At 37.1% G+C, this 19,690-nt stretch overlaps 5 protein-coding genes across 8 annotated transcripts; 3 read left to right on the top strand and 2 right to left on the bottom strand.

The window, feature by feature from the left end:
• Window positions 1-802: 802 nt before the first annotated feature.
• LOC124176289 (isopentenyl-diphosphate Delta-isomerase 1) lies at window positions 803-2,529 on the top strand. The gene is made up of 2 exons (XM_046557387.1): window positions 803-1,648; window positions 1,754-2,529. Exons 1-2 carry the CDS (start codon window positions 1,370-1,372, stop codon window positions 2,213-2,215), a joined length of 741 nt encoding a protein of 246 aa, XP_046413343.1. The 5' UTR covers window positions 803-1,369; the 3' UTR covers window positions 2,216-2,529.
• A 378-nt stretch (window positions 2,530-2,907) lies between these two features.
• Window positions 2,908-6,594, top strand: LOC124176276 (dolichyl-diphosphooligosaccharide--protein glycosyltransferase subunit STT3B). 2 transcript variants are annotated; one of them, XM_046557344.1, is made up of 7 exons: window positions 2,908-3,264; window positions 3,680-4,378; window positions 4,497-4,807; window positions 4,922-5,465; window positions 5,584-6,045; window positions 6,141-6,231; window positions 6,335-6,594. In XM_046557344.1, exons 1-7 carry the CDS (start codon window positions 3,041-3,043, stop codon window positions 6,359-6,361), a joined length of 2,358 nt encoding a protein of 785 aa, XP_046413300.1. In that variant the 5' UTR covers window positions 2,908-3,040; the 3' UTR covers window positions 6,362-6,594. The 2 variants fall into 2 exon arrangements, with proteins under 2 accessions (XP_046413300.1, XP_046413299.1); XM_046557343.1 differs by having other exon boundaries at window positions 2,910-3,264; window positions 6,370-6,594.
• Window positions 6,595-8,340: 1,746 nt separating this feature from the next.
• Window positions 8,341-15,646, top strand: LOC124176280 (INO80 complex subunit D). Of its 3 annotated transcripts, none has more exons than XM_046557373.1 (4): window positions 8,341-8,427; window positions 8,716-8,956; window positions 9,515-11,080; window positions 12,338-15,646. In XM_046557373.1, the coding sequence occupies exons 3-4, from the start codon at window positions 9,742-9,744 to the stop codon at window positions 12,502-12,504; spliced, it is 1,506 nt and encodes a 501-aa protein (XP_046413329.1). In that variant the 5' UTR covers window positions 8,341-8,427; window positions 8,716-8,956; window positions 9,515-9,741; the 3' UTR covers window positions 12,505-15,646. The 3 variants fall into 3 exon arrangements, with proteins under 3 accessions (XP_046413329.1, XP_046413328.1, XP_046413327.1); XM_046557372.1 differs by having other exon boundaries at window positions 8,716-8,961; XM_046557371.1 differs by having other exon boundaries at window positions 8,716-11,080.
• On the bottom strand, window positions 14,362-18,487 carry LOC124176282. The gene is made up of 6 exons (XM_046557377.1): window positions 17,809-18,487; window positions 17,419-17,554; window positions 16,787-17,300; window positions 16,288-16,494; window positions 15,856-16,100; window positions 14,362-14,934 (listed from the first exon to the last, which is right to left on the bottom strand). The coding sequence occupies exons 1-6, from the start codon at window positions 17,877-17,879 to the stop codon at window positions 14,722-14,724; spliced, it is 1,386 nt and encodes a 461-aa protein (XP_046413333.1). The 5' UTR covers window positions 17,880-18,487; the 3' UTR covers window positions 14,362-14,721.
• A 32-nt stretch (window positions 18,488-18,519) lies between these two features.
• LOC124176286 (39S ribosomal protein L9, mitochondrial) lies at window positions 18,520-19,618 on the bottom strand. The gene is made up of 2 exons (XM_046557385.1): window positions 19,358-19,618; window positions 18,520-19,271 (listed from the first exon to the last, which is right to left on the bottom strand). The coding sequence occupies exons 1-2, from the start codon at window positions 19,451-19,453 to the stop codon at window positions 18,567-18,569; spliced, it is 801 nt and encodes a 266-aa protein (XP_046413341.1). The 5' UTR covers window positions 19,454-19,618; the 3' UTR covers window positions 18,520-18,566.
• Between the last annotated feature and the right edge of the window lie 72 nt (window positions 19,619-19,690).

The raw sequence follows: 19,690 nt of genomic DNA, 5'->3' as shown, positions 1-19,690 counted from the left end.
TACTGGTCGGCTCATCTCAAGGCATCTAATAATAATAAGAGGTAAGGTAGGAATAGATAACTCGCTATAGAAGTTTCCTGGTACGCGCCCTTTCCACGCATTATGCTCGAATCTTGTTCGTAGAATATGATTAAGTTTTGCGATTGAGTAAAAGTATGAGTAGTACTATCTAACGCAAGGTGCAATTGAACAATTTAACTAACTAAAACAATTTAACTAACTAAAATTTAGGGATAAACGATGCGACTCACCGTTGACTGCACTCATTCATGTTGCACTGTAAGCCACGACATCTGAAGTAAATCCTTTCCACCCAACTGTGAAAAAAATTCTTGGAGGAATCACTGAATAAATTTTATATTCCTGGATGGGAATTACTGATTGAATTTCACATTTATACAAAATTCACTCACAAATTAATTTATATATTCCAGAGTCCAGGTAACAACTGACGATGAAAATTAAACCGGCGAATTTTGATTCGGACGCATTTGCGATGTTAGTCGACTGACATAATACCGCGCGTGCTCCACCAGACAACGAATTAGAATTATAAACCAAAATACTTAGAACCACCTTGCACATTTTTGTTCTCTTCGAAAACGACAAATTATACTAAGAAGCATACGTTTAGCACGTCTAGCACGTCAAGATCCCGCCGTTAAATTGACGGTAAATGGATATCGGCGCTTCGATCGTTTGTTGATTCTCAATTGCTTATACGGGGACGCTATGGAGCACAAATCCCGCCAAACTCCATTGTCTTATCAACTCTCATATATTTAGTAACACTGGGTAGCCGTGGACTGAAGAGAGATATACCTACATCACTAACTACTTCGGGACCTACACGTGCCACGGAGCAATATAGTGCGTGCCAAAATTAGTTGTCAGCGATAAAAATTCCCTGGGACAGAGGCGAAGTTACTCGAACTCGGCAGCGCAAAAAAAATAAAAGATTATTGACAGCGTGGGAGCTAATATCGGAACGCACTCATAATTCAGTCAAAGCTGTAGGGGCTAGCGATATGCATCGTTCTTCTACATGAGTGCGTGCGTGTCAAAACTCACAGTCAAACTCTTACATCATGATCAAACTGTGAAGTGTGTCGCAGCGCGTAACACTTCGTATTCATTCCTATTGTGTATTGAAGTTGTCACTTGGAAATATGAATAAGTAGATAAGAATACATGAAAGTAGAAATATCGTATAAAAGCTATCGAGTAGCAATCTATCGCTGCATACCGCGAAACGACGTTGAAAGAATCGAAAGAAACTAACGTTGTTCGTTTCTATAACCTGCGACGAACTTTTAACATCTGTCAAACAAACATACCGAGAGAATATCGGGAGTAAATTTTACACACAATGTTTGCCAGGAGTAGAGAAGTTCGACACATAGCGAGGGGAACACTTTTCGGAAGCTTGCGACGTTATACCAAAATGCAGACAGTTACTCTGCAAGAAGCTGCACTCGAAGAACGATGCATTCTAGTAGATAACCAAGATCGTCCTCTTGGAGAAGCTTCCAAGAGAGATTGCCATCGCGTTGGTCAAGACGGTAACATTCCTCTTCACAGAGCCTTCAGCGTATTTCTTTTCAATCAAAAAGGAGATTTGTTACTCCAAAAACGATCGGCAAACAAGGTGAGTTTCAGCTCTTGATTGATCAAATTTTTTCCAATCTCATTCACTTATTTAAACATTCTATAATCTGTTCATTTTTAATTTGTACTATCAATTTTTTTCCAGGTCACTTTTCCAGCACATTATACGAACACATGCTGCAGTCATCCCTTGGCAGAGATACCTGAAGAAATGGAGGAAAGGAATGTAATGGGTATTCGAAAGGCTGCTCAACGCCGGCTTTCTTACGAATTGGGAATTCCTGTTAATCAGGTTGAGCCAAACGACTTCACATACCTCACCAGGATTCATTATCACGATATTGGGGATGGACACTGGGGCGAGCATGAGATAGATTACATATTATTTCTTCAAAAGGAGAACATAACTCTTGATCCTAATGCCGACGAGGTCAGTGAAGTTCGTTGGATCTCCAGGGGACAGATGCCAGAATTCTTGAAACTCATAGACTGTCCTCTCACTCCATGGTTCCGACTCATTCTTACTCATAAATTACCCCTGTGGTGGGACAATCTCCAAGCTCTTGAAAAGCTACAGGATCATACTTGCATACAGCGTTTTCAATAATATACTTCTGAAACATTTCTGAATCTTTCACGAAGTTGAGCAAGTTTTGTATAAACCTTTGTAACCGTATATAATTCGCAGCACACATTATTAAATTATCTAACATACGTTGAGTTAAATACTCAGTAAGTCCCTATTCTTTATGTTATGTGTAATTAATAATTCTACTTAACAATAAGTATAACATCACAGTTTTCTAATTGAAAAACAAGAGGCAATATACCAATTCTGTCCTAGACTGATGTACAAATTGTATTTTTATATGTAACATAAATAATCTGACTCTGTATAATAAAAAATGTCTCTATATTTAATAATGAAAAACATGTTTAAAAACCCATACCTCAGACCTAACTCCCAAGGCCAAGTTATGCAAGATAACGAACATTCTATTTCGTTTAGAATATACCTGTAAATAAAATACGATTGGGTAGAAAATTATCTACAAGCAATTAACGTCTGTTCTACTTGCGCGAAGTTGAAAAACATAAAATTTGATAAACAAATGTATAGTGTGTATACGGAGGTTTATGTCAATTATATAACTAAATTTTTAAGTTTCAAAGCTAAAAGCTAGACTACCCTAGTTCCCTTTCAGCTTCTGTTTACATTTCGCAAGCCTTGAACTAGGGATATTTTTTAGTGTTGGCGGTCCTGCGGATAGTTGACGTGTCGTTCGTGGTGTCGTTACTTGCGTCGTGTGGTCTGCATTGCTTGCGTGTCGTGCGGGGACCGGTGTTTTGTGCGCGTATGGCGGTGTTGGTGATAAGTCTTGTATTCAGGTAAAATTTTGAAGAGTAAGAGAGTGATCGAGGTTGTTAAAAAATGCTGCCTTCGAAGGCGAACGCACCGCACGCGAAGAAAGTCCTGTTCCCCGACAAACAGCCGACTAATTCACGACAAGTGAAGAGTTCAACGCTAACTAATGCCGCGGGTCTAAGTTCGTTGATCACCTTTACTGTTCTGCTCCTCGCTTGGATATCGGGATTCGCATCCCGATTATTCGCTGTTATTCGTTTCGAGAGCATTATCCACGAGTTTGACCCATGGTACGTACGGCTTTATCTCATAATTTCCACTTTCTACCTATCCCACTTCACTAAATTCTCGTGAAACAATCACCTCCCGATAACCAACTCGATATCAGGTTAGAGATATCCATATTAGTTATTATAGGGTGGTTTCAAGTAATTAAATTATTCTTCATTTCAACACCTCCTGACTCAGCAATTGTTCTTTCTTTCTTCACCAATCGAGTCAAATCAAACTTCTTATCGCCGTCCTTATCAGATCCTCTCACCACTTCGAATCTTTTGCCTGTACAACATTGGCTCAAAAACTATTCTTTATGCAAACCCCATATTCATTGTGAGTCATCTAATAAACATAGGAAATATTATTTGGAAAAATATTTTTTTCACATAGCATACAGTTTTTTAATAAAATTTAACTTTCCTGTTCAAGGTTCAATTATCGAGCAACGGCGTACATGGTACAACATGGATTCTACAATTTTCTCAACTGGTTTGATGAAAGAGCATGGTATCCACTGGGTCGTATCGTTGGTGGGACGGTTTACCCGGGTCTCATGATAACATCTGGATCAATACACCACATTCTCCACTCTCTCAACATTCCTGTACACATAAGAGACATTTGCGTGTTTTTGGCACCAGTTTTCAGCGGCCTAACTGCCATTTCAACTTACTTCTTGACCAAAGAATTATGGAGCGCCGGAGCTGGTTTGTTTGCCGCTTGCTTTATAGCTATTGTTCCAGGATATATATCCAGGTCCGTAGCCGGCAGTTACGACAATGAGGGCATTGCGATATTTGCCTTGCAATTCACTTACTACCTTTGGGTAAAGTCGGTTAAGACCGGCTCGATATTTTGGGCTGTCCTCACTGCCCTATCCTACTTCTACATGGTGTCCGCCTGGGGAGGATATGTTTTTATCATAAACTTAATCCCACTTCACGTATTTGCACTGTTGGTCATGAATCGGTACAGCAATCGGCTTTTTACAAGTTATACAACATTCTACATTCTTGGTCTACTGCTCAGTATGCAAATACCATTCGTTGGATTTCAACCGATAAGAACTTCCGAACACATGGCTGCTGGAGGTGTGTTCGGTTTGCTGATCTTTGTCGCAGTTTTCAGGTAATACAATTGACAAGGAACTTCAAATTGCATCAGTATTGTCTCAGACAATAAAGACGAAACGCGATGATTTGGCACTAAAAAAACCGCTCATACTAATTATATGCTCCTCTTCCAGGTATCTTCGAACAATGTTAACCAAGTCTGAGATGAAGTACTTTGGTGGTTTTGTAACTCTCACAGCAGCAGCCCTTCTGCTCATTCTCGTCATTCTCACTTACTCAGGACTCGTTGCTCCCTGGAGCGGACGATTTTACTCCTTATGGGACACAGGATATGCTAAAATTCATATTCCCATAATTGCCTCTGTCTCCGAACATCAACCTACCACGTGGTTTAGCTTCTTCTTTGACCTGCATATTTTGGTTACCACCTTTCCCGTTGGATTGTGGTACTGTATCAAGCATATTAACGACGAGCGCGTTTTTGGTAAGTTGGTGCAATTCTTCGCTTCTTGAATATATCTCATCAAAAATTAATCCCTCTGATCCGGGAGTGCAGAATATTTTAAATCTAATTCAAATTCCCTTTAATTTGTTACAGTGGTGCTATATGCTATAAGCGCTGTTTACTTTGCCGGTGTTATGGTTCGGTTGATGCTTACTCTGACGCCAGTCGTATGTATGTTGGCCGGAGTAGCTTTTAGCGGTTTACTGGAATTATTTTTAAAAGAGGAAGATAAAGATGGGAGTGATCGAGAAGGTGGAGAAGGAAGCGAGGAGGAGAGCGAAGAAGAAACAGAACGAAGCTCCCGACGTGCCTTATATGATGAAGCGGGAAAACTGCGGCGCATGAAACACGAGAGACCAAAAGGTTCAGGCGACGGTCTCGGAGCGAATCTCCGTAATGGTGTAGTCATTGGAATTTCGATGCTACTAATGATGTTCACTGTTCATTGTACCTGGGTGACGAGTAACGCATATTCTAGTCCTTCTATAGTTCTGGCATCCTACAGCAATGACGGCGGTCGATCAATACTCGACGATTTCAGAGAGGCATACTACTGGCTTGCCCAAAATACACCAAATGACGCAAGAGTAATGAGTTGGTGGGATTACGGCTATCAAATAGCGGGCATGGCCAATAGGTGAAAAAATTAATTTTGCTATTCGCTGTTCATATCTATGTACATTTTACATCACTCATTTCAAATTTATTGTTGTCAAAAATCGGTATTTATTAAATTCAATAATATTCACCAACAGGACAACACTTGTGGACAATAATACATGGAACAACTCGCACATAGCTTTAGTGGGCAAGGCAATGAGTTCGAATGAGAGTGCTGCTTACGATATAATGACATCGTTAGATGTAGATTATGTGCTGGTTATATTTGGTGGGATGATCGGTTACTCTGGCGATGACATAAATAAATTTTTATGGATGGTTCGTATAGCCGAGGGTGAACATCCGCAAGATATTAGAGAAAGCGACTACTTTACAGAGCGGGGTGAATTCAGAGTTGATTCAGAAGGCTCTCCAACTTTGCTCAATTCCCTTATGTACAAACTGAGTTATTATCGATTTGGAGAAGTCAAGATCGACTATCGTTCTCCCGCAGGCTTTGATCGTACTCGTAATGCGGAAATAGGCAACAAAAACTTTCAACTCACATATTTGGATGAGGCGTATACCACTGAGCATTGGCTTGTTAGGATTTACAGGTGACTATTCTATATTTGTGTGTACGTATGTTGAAACTTCCTCTACTATTTTCATTCTACTCGGTATTGTTATTTTTTTTGTTTTTCATCTACAGAGTGAAGAAACCAGAAGAGTTTAATCGACCCAGAATCCCAATAGCAGAACGCACAATTAATCGAAGGACGAGTTCATTTCTCAGCAAAAAGGTGAGCATTATGTTTCGTAGGAACGTTTTCAGACATTTTTTGAAATGTCCGTCGTATCGTTTGGTTCACTGTAACAAATACACCACATGATCCAGAAGCGTAGTTGAAATTATGGGGGGGTGGAAATTGATGTTACAGACAGCGCGTCGCAAGAAGGGATTGATCAAGGGTCGACCCACCGTTGTGAAGGGGCAAAAACCGCAGAAAAAAACTACTACGTAACGCAATAACCATCTGCAGTTCTTCCCAAACGACTTTGGACGATAATTTCGAGAAAAAAAAGTAAAAAAAAAATTAAAAAAAAAAAAAAACACAAACAAAACCAACATCACCGTCCCCCTCACTTATTAGGAGTTTGAACACCTATCTATGCATAATTCTGACCTGTGGTGAACATGAGAAATGGAAGACTACTGTGTAACGCGAATTAAAAGAGAAAAAAAAACTCGAACGAGAGAGAAAGAGTAAGAGAGAACGGGAGAAAAAAGTACAGAATAAATTGTGGTGTAACTATTAATTAATGAACTCTTTTAATCACCTGTTACGAATTGTATTTATTTATACTTTCTAATGTAACATTGTAAATTCGACATCGAAGATTAATTTGCTTAGTCGTATCATGCCACCGACATGTTCTGTAAAAGAAATATACGAATTGAAAGTGGATGGATAAAACATACGTTTGATTTATTGACAATATCAAAAAACAACAACTAACCAACATAGAAGTTGGTATTTTCAATTAACACGAAACGATTGCAATTCCATGTGAATTCAGAAATGATGTCAACTTAGATTATTATGAATGAATAAAAATCTAATTCAATAGGATCCAGCTTTATTAACTGATTGAAGTATTATTTGCAAAATGCTTACCTCCAAAATACATTGATTTGAATTGTTTTCAGGCTGATTAGTATTTTCAATGTATTAGTGTTGTGTGCGTAAGGTGGCATGCTGCTGACTTTGTATACATATTGTATATGTATATATGTGTTCTTAGTTGGAAATATAATTGTGTTTGTGATAATGATACGTTCATATGACAGATGCGTGAGCGTGTATTTTGCCATTTCAATGGTTAGTAGTTCAGAAATACAATTAATTAAGATTATCTTTGTGTTAAACTTATTTCTCCCCAAAATTAATCATTACCTCTAACTGTTGTCTCTTTAAATGTACATAATATTGGAACATTTTTTTTTATCCAATAAAGATTGACGAGGTAAATATCGAGTTTCAATGCAATCAAATTAAAAATGACTCATCATTTTACACACTTAATTCCAATATTTTAGAATTGATATAATATTATACCATGGTTTTATTTCAAATTTTCACCTATTGAACTAGTGAACTCCGTTGTAAAAAGAAAACTCGAATTAGACAGTAGATCATATATTTTTACAAAAGACTGTATTAAAAAATTTGTGAGGCTGTTCTACAACCTTACATGAGAAATTTCTACTGATGGACTAAATCAAAATCGATGTTATTTGATGAGATCTAGTATTTTTATAGAATTCAATTAGAGGACATTTTAGTAACAAAATCAATGACTAGTGATTGAATAGAAATTTGGTAAAATTTCGTTTGTAACTCTTAGTAAACTGCATGTATGATATAACAGATAATGTTATTGAGTATGCAGTCCAGTCCAAGACTTTCAGAGATTTGGCTGTATTAAAATTTGACCAACAAATACGCAAGTCTTTTGATTTGACTTATTATCATGCTATTATGTCATTTTTCTGATAAACAACTGCATGCCATATTGTTATTACTACACAGTGAGTAAATATCACTGCACATACACAGATGAATTCACGATGGCATAGATATACGGATCTAAATGGTTATTCTGAAAATTATATCTCGGCACATTTTCGTCCGACGAATCTATTGCAAGATCTACATTCACAAAAACATTTACCATTAATTTTTATAGTATCTTTCTTAACAAAGTTGTAAATCGATAGGTTATGTTTCGCCAGCTGTCAAAATCAGCTGATTCGTTATTGGTATCACTGTAAGCTTATTGCAGAGTGAGCAATATTAAGAAAAAAATTTCTAGTCACTGCGTGAATGTTTTTCCTAGTTAAAAATATATTGAAAACACGTGCGTGACTCCCTGCTCAATAATGCTTGTGAATAAAATGTTTCCAACTTAAGTGAATTAAAAAACATAGTAAAAATGTAAAGTATTTAAATTCATGCATATCATAAATTATATAAGAATCATTCAAAGTATTAATAATAATTATAAACACGAGCACGGGTTGGCATAATGGTTAAACATTTGCAACCGGCGTTGAAATCCTAATATTATTTTATTAAGTCTGCATTTAACGTGTGTGGCAGATAAAATTTGGAGGCCAGTCGTCGGCGGAAATAATGTTAACGAATAAGAATAAACCAAATGAATCGTAAATCGTAATAAAATAATGTAGTTTATTAATAATTTTGTTTTTTCCGCCCTTACAGGCGGAGCTCAGGGAATTTTAAGTCCGCATGGCGACTACTGTCAGCAGCGGCCATTTTGCTGCCTTCACATCTGACATGTCTTTCTAATGTTATTATCGATGCATACTGGGTTTTGTACTAATGCCTCTATAATTCTTATTAAAAATTGTGCATTCGGACTAAGTATCGAGTGTTTTTGATCATTTCATACGACGGAGGCGAGGCTCGAAGAAATCTGTTTGACTCACGACCTTGGCAAAGCGTACAGTAAATAAATATACCACACTCGAGTATCCAGTTAAATTATCCACATACATACACACACACACACACGCACACACACCAGCAATATTTTGGAGCCTAAATTTTGATGAGTAAAAAGTAGAGGTGTTTTATAAACAGCGCCAAAGCTTTAACTTGGATCGATCATCCCCTAGTGTTAAAGTGCCTTGCATTTATAATTTGTACGAAGAAAGAAAAAAAAAGTGAACATAACCAAAAATCAGTGACCTGCCCCAACGTCAAATGTTTTAATCGAGATGTCAAGCCAGAGGCAACTCTTAATTTTGGCTAAATAATGATTCCGTCTTTCTGTGCGCTTGATAATTTCCATTTATTCCGGTACCCAATCTTGTGTTTGTAAAAAACCAACCGACTCAATATCAATGATACAAAATGTGTATTTGAACCGAAGAGAGATCGGCTAGACTCATGTTTTCAAGTACTGTGATCACAGACTGAGCTGACCTTTGTTTAGTTACACAGTAAAGTATAAAATGCATAGCATGAAACTACCATAATTAATATTGGATATCTTCAGGGTCTAGAAAACTCAAGACAAGGAACAAAGATGTTGCATGGATCGGCGTGGATAGCCAATGCTGATAACGTGTTCGTTGTGCATACAGAAAGCGCTACACATACAGCGTAATCCAAGACCTAGCCCAAGGAGTACGGGTGAATTTTTTGATCATTTGGGGATGCAGGTGGAACGGAGGAAAGCAGACGAAGCATACGGCGAAGTTACCTCGCCTCCTGTGCTCAATCATGGACAATAAGTTGAAGTTTTCAGACCGGCTAAAGGCTCTGCTCAAAACTGAGGCTCGCCAAGAAGTGGATCCTTATGTATTCAACGAGCCAGAGCCGCTTACCGCCATAAACAGTAGGAATGTCAAGAACCAATCTTCCAAGAATTCCAAGCCCAGTCTAAACCATAAAATAGTTAAGAACAACAGGGCCAAAGGCAAATGTACAAGACAGAGGATCAAACCTGAGTCCGGATCGGTAGCTGCCTCAAGAATAGTGAACAGAGACAAAGAATCCGAGGTCGACGTCGAGGGAACAGGACGGGGTCTCGAGCTCAGGTTTTCAAATTCTATTCAAAGGAAGCAGAGACACCTCGAAAACCTGCTTAGGTTGAAGCCGAAAAGACACAGACGAGACCACATGCTTCTCTACTATCCTAGAGCCGGAGACGAGATGTCAGACAGCGATTCAAGCGGGGATGAAACTGCAGTATATCAGCGTCACTGGTTCTCTGTCGAAAATACAAGCGGAGTGAATAGATCTGCCCGATTATCGCAGCTACGGTCTCATCTCAGACGACGATTGGCTCAGCTACAGAAAAGTAGACCTGAATCGGAGAGCCAGCTGCAGGAGAAGGCTCAGTGTTTGCTAGAGGCTGCTTGGAGAGATCCTGAGGCAACAGCTCGAGCCTTGTACGATTCGCCAGGGAGCAGTAAAGCGGTCGATAGTCCTCTTCTGGTCGGCACGTTGTGCGGTGTTGAAGGCTGCTGCCAGATATCATTACCGTGCACCCGCCACTGCTCGCGTCACATAATGATCAATGCAGATCAACTTCTGTTCGAGCATTGCACGGCAAAGTTTAGCGACAACACGCAGTGCTGTATACCGGTATTCGACGTCGCACACGAACTACCACTTTGCCCTGAACACGCAAGAAAAAGGGACAATTATCATCGCAAAGCTCAAGAGTCAAAACCGAAAAAAGCAAGGAAGAAACCGACATCTCCGACCATATCGAGACCGAAGCCTAAAGCCAGACCCAAGAAACGAAAGAGACCATCATGCAGTAGATCCGAGACTAAAAATTGCGACGTTATTCAGGATCAGAATCATTACGTGAACCAGATCAGTACCAGCGATAATCACACAAAGACTTTGAACAATTTAAATGCTCCTCAAGGTACGTCGCACTCCTCGGGCCTCAATTTGGGCCTTGGTCTTGGGTCCCTTGGTCTTGGCACAGCGCTCAAGGCCGATCTCGGTGATCATGAAGTATTCGCCTCCCTCGACCCAGCCGAACATGATTTTGGCAACGTTCTCAATAACTTGCCCGCCGACGCGTTCAATGACTTATTTATTGGTAATACATGTTAATAAATAATACAACAAATGAAATCATTTCTTTTCGTTTATGCTATGTGTTCAAGTTACGTTTATTTCTAGAAACAGATTGCGTTTTATATATCTGAGAATCGGTTTTAATCTCATATTTATTTATCGGTATCGTCTCAATTTGCTTACAACAGTTTTGGTATTCATTTATACAGTTATCGGATCAAATATTTGAAGGGCTGTTAGAACGTCGTTTTCTGCTGATATCTTCGAGCAATTCTTTGAAATCATTTGAAATCACAATTTCACATTATTTAGTACGTACATTGCAACTTCAAAATAAGTAAATTGATCAAATGAAATGTGTCTTTTTTTTTCCACTGCTGTGGCCAAGAACTGTCGAAGAATAGTGGTCCAGAAATAGTCCTCTAATCATTCTGGACACGCATCACAATGGATATGAGAAAACTAGAATTCTTAGGAATTGTTATTGTAGTAGCCCGCATGTGTAGTCGAAGCAAGATTGGCAGTATAATGAAATAAAATGCTGCGGCCATTAGAAAAATGCGTAATGCTATGCATTATATGCTCGTTCTGTTATGATGATTTGAATGTGAGCAATGAATGCGTAAAAGAAGCAGGGATAGAAAAATCTAAGTTGTCGTTATTTTAACGATCTCATGAAGAGCATGCAGTCTATGTTTTCACTTTGGAAGTGCATGTAGGAAATTTAACAAAAAAAAAAAACAAAAAACAACGTTCTTCAAACTCCCAGCTCTCGAATTCGCTGTTTCTAGTCTAACGTTAATCCTACCAAAATCTGAGCTAGAGCGAAGTGATTTTGAAGTGGTGCCTAAGTCAACTTATTCTTTAATATCGGTTCCTTAATGTACAACAAAATCGTCTTGTATAACTGCGACAAAAAATATACAGATAATTCGGAAAGATTTAATCTTATAAATTTAGGCATGGTAGGTTTTAGTGAATAAAGGTAATAAGAATGGTACATACCTTTTCTGAAGCACAGTAGTAGTAAATACTGCGCCGAACGTCCCTGTTGTGTATATATAAATAAAGGTCAGATGGTATTTGATAAATACTCTCTCTCTCTCTCTCTTTCTCTCTCTCTTTCTTTCTTTCACTCACTTTTTACTCTCTGTGTTCTGTAGCGGATCATGGTGTAACTGCAACTCTCAATAGCTAATGTTAACTAATGGTAGAAAAAATATGTACAAAAATAAGAAACGTGTTGTCTGATAAAATTCCCGGCTATGTTTTGTTGCAGAGAGCAGAAACGGGGAGTACGAGCCTTCAAGAGAAGAGGAAGAAGAGCTGGAGCGGGCTTTGGAAGCAGTGGATAAGGATGTTCGCAATTTAGAGCGCATGGGTCAAAGTCACGGTCTTTTAGAACCTGCTTTGCTTGCCCAGCTCATGTCCGACATTGCTTCGTAGCCCCCTCCACCCCTCGCACCTCATTAACGCAACCCTGAAATGATTAGGTTCGCCCGTGTTCCTTATAACGTAGAAAAAAATGCTGTTTGTGTCTGTGCTCGAAAAATGAAATATTGTACTACTAACTGTGGATGTATAGTTATTACAATTTCTGAATATTGTTAAAGAGTGGTATCTATATTGAATGAGTATAACGGCTCAGTCGGAGTAGTGCGAACAAGAGGATAGGTGTTTTATCATATTTTGAGAACTTTCAATTATACCCAATAAATACAATTAGTGATAAAAATTTCGTTACCAATCTTAAGTTTACTAAATTGTTAATATTGTGGGAAATTTTTCATTCAAAATATGACTAAGACGCCCTTTTGTTCTCATTATACCTAATGGTTAATTGGCAAAGAGATATTTCCTAATTTTCCTTCTTTAGAAGTAATAATTCTTCATCTTATAATCATTATGGAATTGGATCAGCTGCACCGTTGCACAGGCACACGACTGAATTGATAAGAAGCGTACCTCATACACATAACACATCTGTTATATCAATCGTGATTCATACATCAAAATGTTATAATTAATAATATTAATATGAACGCATAACGATCGATATTTTCGCCAGATCCACGCTGTATTATATTCATCTAGACAATTATTAATTATTTGTTAGTTACAATTAAACAATAGCATAACAATGAGAAATTCAAATGGAGTTTCGAGTTGCAAAAACTGTGAATTGCAACCTTTGCAAACGTCCGCGCAAAGTCTTTATCACCCGTTTAAACGAAAGAACAGGTATTTCTTTTCTAGTTTCATTATTTCGAATGGGGATTAAACTTTCAGAATTGTTAGATAGTCGCTATTTATTTATTGAAACACTGTAAATCAAATATTTGTGTAAATTATTTGATTAAAACTACACTGGCGCTATGTCAGGAAGTTTTTGTCAAAAAAAAAAAAAAAAGAAAAGTGTACAACAAATTGAATAAAATATCACAATTTTGAAAGATTGTCCCTCCAGATATGATTGCGGTAGTGCAACACCATAAGGTGTATCAAAATAAATTTGTTATACGAATTAAATATATGTTGCGTGCAAGCGAAACAAACAAGTAACCAGTGAGACTCCATATTGGAGGTTCAATACTGTTGTATCCTTACTGTTAACGGTTACTGCTATATTTAATTGTATAGTCGGCAGTTATATTATCATTAATGGGAAATAAGAAATGTCAAACGTGAACGTAGCACCATTGTCCGCTGCTCCTAATGTACCTATATGTTTATGTCTTGTAACATATTATAATTACTACTCTGATTAGGCAGTACCAATTATAATAAGCATATTTTTTACATCGCCTCGTAGCACTTAGTCATATCTTTCCCCATTTCACACATTTATTTTATACAAAGGAAAAAAAAAAAAAAAAAAGAAGAGAAAGAAAAACTAACAGCGCATTTTCATAAAACTAATTCATTGTCTCCGCACATTAATAATCCCATTTCTGACTCATCAGTTCTATCATTCGTATGCTACAAAGTATGAAATTAATCTTTTTGCTTCAATAATTACCGACCATATTTTCATCAATTGATTTCAATGTACAAAAGAATTCGTTATTAACTGCTACAGAGGCTAATTATTCTGGTGCAAACTCAGGATCCGAACGTTACAATGGCTCGATAGTAAAAATTTATAGTAATCCATGCCCTGATTGTGTCTAGTTAAGCACGCAAGGCCAAAGTTTATGACTTTGAATAAGTAATGCAGAACCGATGATACTTTCAACCCTGCACGTGTTAGTCGAACGACAAAATCATCAGAAGATGAGACCATGATATTTTTCATACCGTTGAATTGAATCTTGAAAACATGATTATATCAAACTTATCGTAATCACGTTTACAATCATGCTTGTGGTTTTGATGAGGCATTGATCTCTTGTAACTGAATGTCCTAAATTGACATTGACATATTTTTTATTGAAAACCAAAAACCGCTTATGAACTGTATACAATAATGATTGAAGCTACCCTGTCTAAACATGAAAATTGATTTGATTTTTACAATAAAGAATTGCGTATGCTGTTATGGTAGATAATTCAACGAATTTAGATGTGAAAAAATCACATTGTAAATTTGGAGCAAAAAAGAAGAAGGAAATAGCCAAGTTCATATCGATGTGGTATCAATGAGATTTTTAAAACTATTTTGAGTTATTGTTCGCTGGCTTCTATAGAGACTATATCGACGTAATTCTTATTGGAGCACTTCATAGCTCTGGCAATCCACTTTTTCCGCGCGACTTCTCTTGCTGCCTGACTACCCCCGTATTTCACCGAGCCAGGTTCAACTGGATACTCAGCAATTAATTCCGGATCATCCCCAAACGTTGGCATACTTATAATTTCGTGCACCTCGTGTAATTGCTGAAAATATTGAGATTCTCCAGTTACGTTTCTCGTAGTAGCATCGAAATATGTACCTGAAAGCCACAGAGTCCTAACTCCAATTTTAATTAGTTGAATTGAACAATGGGACATTCGATCAAATTATGTATCAATTATACAGATAAGATTTTTTTATATCTTCATTCCCTGCAAACGTTACAATGTTATTAATAACAAACGTTAAAAATGTTTATTTATTGTCGATACGTAAAATTGTATCACGATTCTCATCTTGATTCTCGATTTATTTTTTCTTCAACTATGAAATTTATACTGAAATACGTAATCGTCACCTGATATTGGTTGATGAATTGAATGAACATGAATTAAGGAGCCTCGTAATTATATCGTACGACCTCTAGAGAATGAAAAATGTTTCCCAGAAATAACAACATAAAATGGTCAACGAAACCTTTGACGAAGTTACAATTGTATGCTATAACGTTGCAACATTTTGTTCAGTAATAATTTCAGCTTTTAATTTCTAATTCTTAAACGTGGATCTCTAAGTCACTGCCAAATACGATGAAAACAGTAATAGAATATTACCTGTTACAGTACCTATGCTAGTTTAGATTCGATAAAAATTCTTCATTCATTAAACAGTTTAATATTATAAGGTATTCATGTATAAATTATTCATCTAATTATGATTAATATGCATAGAAAAATAAATACGAGTAATTGGAAACAGGATTTCAACAAAGCTTCTTAGATCTCCCAACATGGAACTGAAAATGTGGAGTTAGAATTCTATGGATTTCACGACAAGTAAAATTTAAATCCATACTCTGTTTACCGTAACTAAAGCGAAACTGTGGAGTATGTAGTACATTTGAATGAAAATATAGCTGCGGATATTGGCAATTAGAGTGAAATCTACGTTTCGTATCAACTTACAATTCTCTTTTGGACTCCCTCAGAGTCCCTCTTTTCCCATTTCTCTTTTTCCAAGTCAACGCTCGTCCGATCATCTGGCTTATCTTCATCCACGTTTGTACGCATAAGCATCAAATCATAATCCGAACGCGATTGACCTAAAATACCTACTTTGATTCCTAAGTTTTGCAGCTCTGTCTCATCCGCCAGTAAAGCTTTTTCTAAATACTCAATTCTCGGGTCATGTGTTTCAAAATACGGAATTCCTATAATTCGACACATATTTCACCATCATTTAAAAATTTTCACTCGATTGGTATACAAAAAAAATAGAATTTTAAGTCAGCTCAACTAGATTCGTATTTTTAAGTTTATTTAGTTACGCGGATCAACGTTTCTCAGTTTTTGAGCTTCGCAAGTTCTGTCATATGCAATGTGTATGCTTTTTATTACCTATAGATAAGACACGATAGTCACAGCATGTGTTTATGATTTGATAAGGCAACGGCGAGTTTCTTAAGAGCTTCCTCTTAGCAGGTATTTTTGGCCCCTGCAAAACGCGAATCTCATCCTCAGACATAGTATCTGTAATTAAATTGCCGCACAATCGTTTTGCTGTGTTGAAAGAGTCTGTTCTGAACAATCGATGCATCTCTATTTCTGAAATACGAATATATACGATATTCATATTAGGTATCACGGATAGTAGAGAGCGCGACAAAATGCTTCATAAAATTTATCGCATGCAGTAAGCGTTGTTCAATTACAGGTCTTTATATTTGCAGGTCTATCTATGAAATTCAATACAACAATTAATTTTACCATCAAGTTTTACTGTAAGAAACAAAAATTGAGAATCTCTAATCCGACTTTTTAAGATGGTACAATAACTGCAGAGAGAGAACTTCTTCGAAGAGAAGAATGTTTTTTATTGCAAAAAGTAGCAACCGACCAATGAGACATGAGTGTTTTCTCTGTAGAGCAATCCAGACGACTTTATGCGACATCCTGATTAGAGTTTCAAAAATTCTCAGATCTTTTTCTCCTTGCGATTGTCCAGACGGTTCGTCACTGGGTGATTTCTTATTAGCAACCATGTGATGGTACGGGAGACTGTCCTTGGCTCCAATTAATATATCGCAATATTCTCGACCGACCAGAGATCGTAAATTCTGCATTTCATCACTCTGCCTCAACTGTCCACCCGATGCTAGAGGATTTGGAGCTTTTCTTGCCGTAGCTGCTCGCTTCTGGCACAAATCTTCCCATACTTCTATGTAATGTTGGAAATAGATTATAAGAGACCTCAAAAATCGATCCACCACCGGCTCGTGAAAGAAGTTGATAAACTCTATACTGATCGGATTTATCACCAGGAATATCACGATATCTTTAATATCTTGAAGGGTAATCACATTTGGTTCGGTGGGGCCAACTTTTCTCATCAAGTTTCGCCTAAATTGCATCTGTTACAATATCATAAAATGAATTACCGGAGATCTAGCACAACAATTCAAGCAAAGTAAAAGTTTTGAGTAGCTCAAATAACGTGTTTCCTTTTAAGACCAGTTTGACAATTTTTACCTTATCGTCCGGACTTAAAGTTTCAGCAAATTTCAGTTCTAAATATGCATGTGGACAGTAGACATCGGATTTTTTCGACTTTTGAGGATGTTTTCTGAGACCATTGCCTGCTTGTTCACTCTCTTGTTTCGGGGCTCTGCTATGATATTATCAATGTGCATAAAAATCGTAACAAGAATATATGCCATAGGCAAAATCGATGTAATTTGTACTAATAAAATCGTATCTTAACGTCGAGTCATTAGCGAATTTGTGAACTGGTTAGATGCTTTGAAAATATCGTACGATTTGGAAATTCATTTATTCTGACTAACAGTATTCAAGTTGCTGAATTCAATTTATTCAGAAGCTGGGCTAAGTAATGGTAAGTAATTTTACTTCCGAACAAACCCCAATAAATACAAGCAGTCGTTGCTTTCGTCCCATAAAAATCTTTTTTCACATGGAACACTCGCCTGCATAATTAATGTTTTTCATAAGTTCGAACCTAGTTAAAAATTAACATGAACGATAAATTATGTTTGAATGAAGCTAAAAAGAAAACATCAGACTGTAGCACATGAACTGCACTGGGTATTGATCAAATAATAATCGCCCTGAATTTGAACTATAGCACTATAATGTATTGTGTTTTATCATGTGAAATGATACCTTACAAAGGTAAGTTTCATTCGTGGAATAATAGGGAAAAAAAATATAATATAATACTTTGAAAGACTAGGAAGGCTGATATGATTGTATATCCATCAAAGCCCCATGCTTCCATAAAGCATATTCATGTGAACTCATAACGTTATAAAACAATATATAAACTCAAAATTCAGTTACTTTCAACTTTTCAAGATTTAGGCGTTGTAGAAAAATAAATTGAACCATAACATTAATTATTTGAGAACTTTAATTTTCATTTGCTCTGTCCTAAACCTGTAATAATTGAAGTAACTGAACTTTATCTTCACATTTTGCTGTGTGAATATTATGAACTTCAACCTCATGTAATCGCAAGTCTTCATATAAAGCGAAAACAAATATTGAAACACGTTATTGGACATCAAATAATTTGGGAAATAAACATGAATGCGAAATGAATAATCAAATATGTTTAGACTTAATACGTTTATTAACAATTACGGGATTCTCACAACAGACTAAATACGACTACTTTTAGATTCCCTAAGGTAAAATCCTGGCATTGTATCTAAGATAGATTTATCCTCAGGAAAAATGGGTTCTGCAGTATTTTTGTAATACTCCTCAGGCACTGTGAATTTCTTTTTGTCAATTTGAAATAATCTACATCTTACTTTAACCTGTTCTTTTTTATTTATTGTAACGGTAATGTAAAAGTCTTTACCCTCCATCGCTGGATTTGGTCCTGAAATTGGTTTATCGGGTAGTGTTATAGATTCATCTTGCAGGTGAAAACCTGATCTGCGAAGCCATGTTCTGATATGCCATTTTTCCAACACCCATGGATTGGTGTTTGACATTAAAACAGGCAGCGTCCTAGTCGACAAAACATTAATCGTGCGTTCTACATAAGGACTGCTATATCGGCTGTCTTGATCATCTGCAGCCGCCTTAGTCTTATCAATATTTTCCGGAGTTGCATACATCGCTAATCTTGGCAACAAAAGCTTAGTATAACCTTTGTTACGTGGAACCGTAACTAGATCTCCTTTGTTGCCCAGGCCTTCGACGTACGATGTTAAAATCAATTGCAAATCTGGTTTCTTGCGCACATTGGTATCCTCGACAAGCTCGTACACAAAGTGTCTTCCTCTGAGGACTTTCGATGGACCATTTTTCTTCGCGAGGCCAGGAGGTGTTCGCCTCTTTAGTATAAATGTGTTCTGAAGAAATGACAATTTCACATACATGTTACATATGCGTAGTGTGAACAAATCGAACGTGCGAGGTTACGACGCGCATTGCTTACCCGTGTTTGTTGTGATAAAAAACCATTATATGCGGCCAAAAATGGGGAAGACAGGTACTGAAGATTCTTTGACAGGTTTACCGAATTATTCCACATTTTTTATATTAAATTCCCTCAACGAGAGAGGGCCCAATTTATTGAAAATCAACTTTAGGTGCCTGACGACCCGGTCTAGTGAATAATATTATAGATATTATAGATGAAATTGAACAAAAACTGTTACCGACGGAACGGACAGTATCTGCAGAGCCTGCACCACTGATCACTAATACGGACTAGACAAGCTTCTGGGACTATTGCCTCTATATCATCGTTTCAACTGTTTTGTTTTAA

Source organism: Neodiprion fabricii, chromosome 2 (assembly GCF_021155785.1).
Source record: "Neodiprion fabricii isolate iyNeoFabr1 chromosome 2, iyNeoFabr1.1, whole genome shotgun sequence".
Classification (NCBI taxonomy): domain Eukaryota; kingdom Metazoa; phylum Arthropoda; class Insecta; order Hymenoptera; family Diprionidae; genus Neodiprion; species Neodiprion fabricii.
This window is presented reverse-complemented; position numbering and strand designations above follow the sequence as displayed.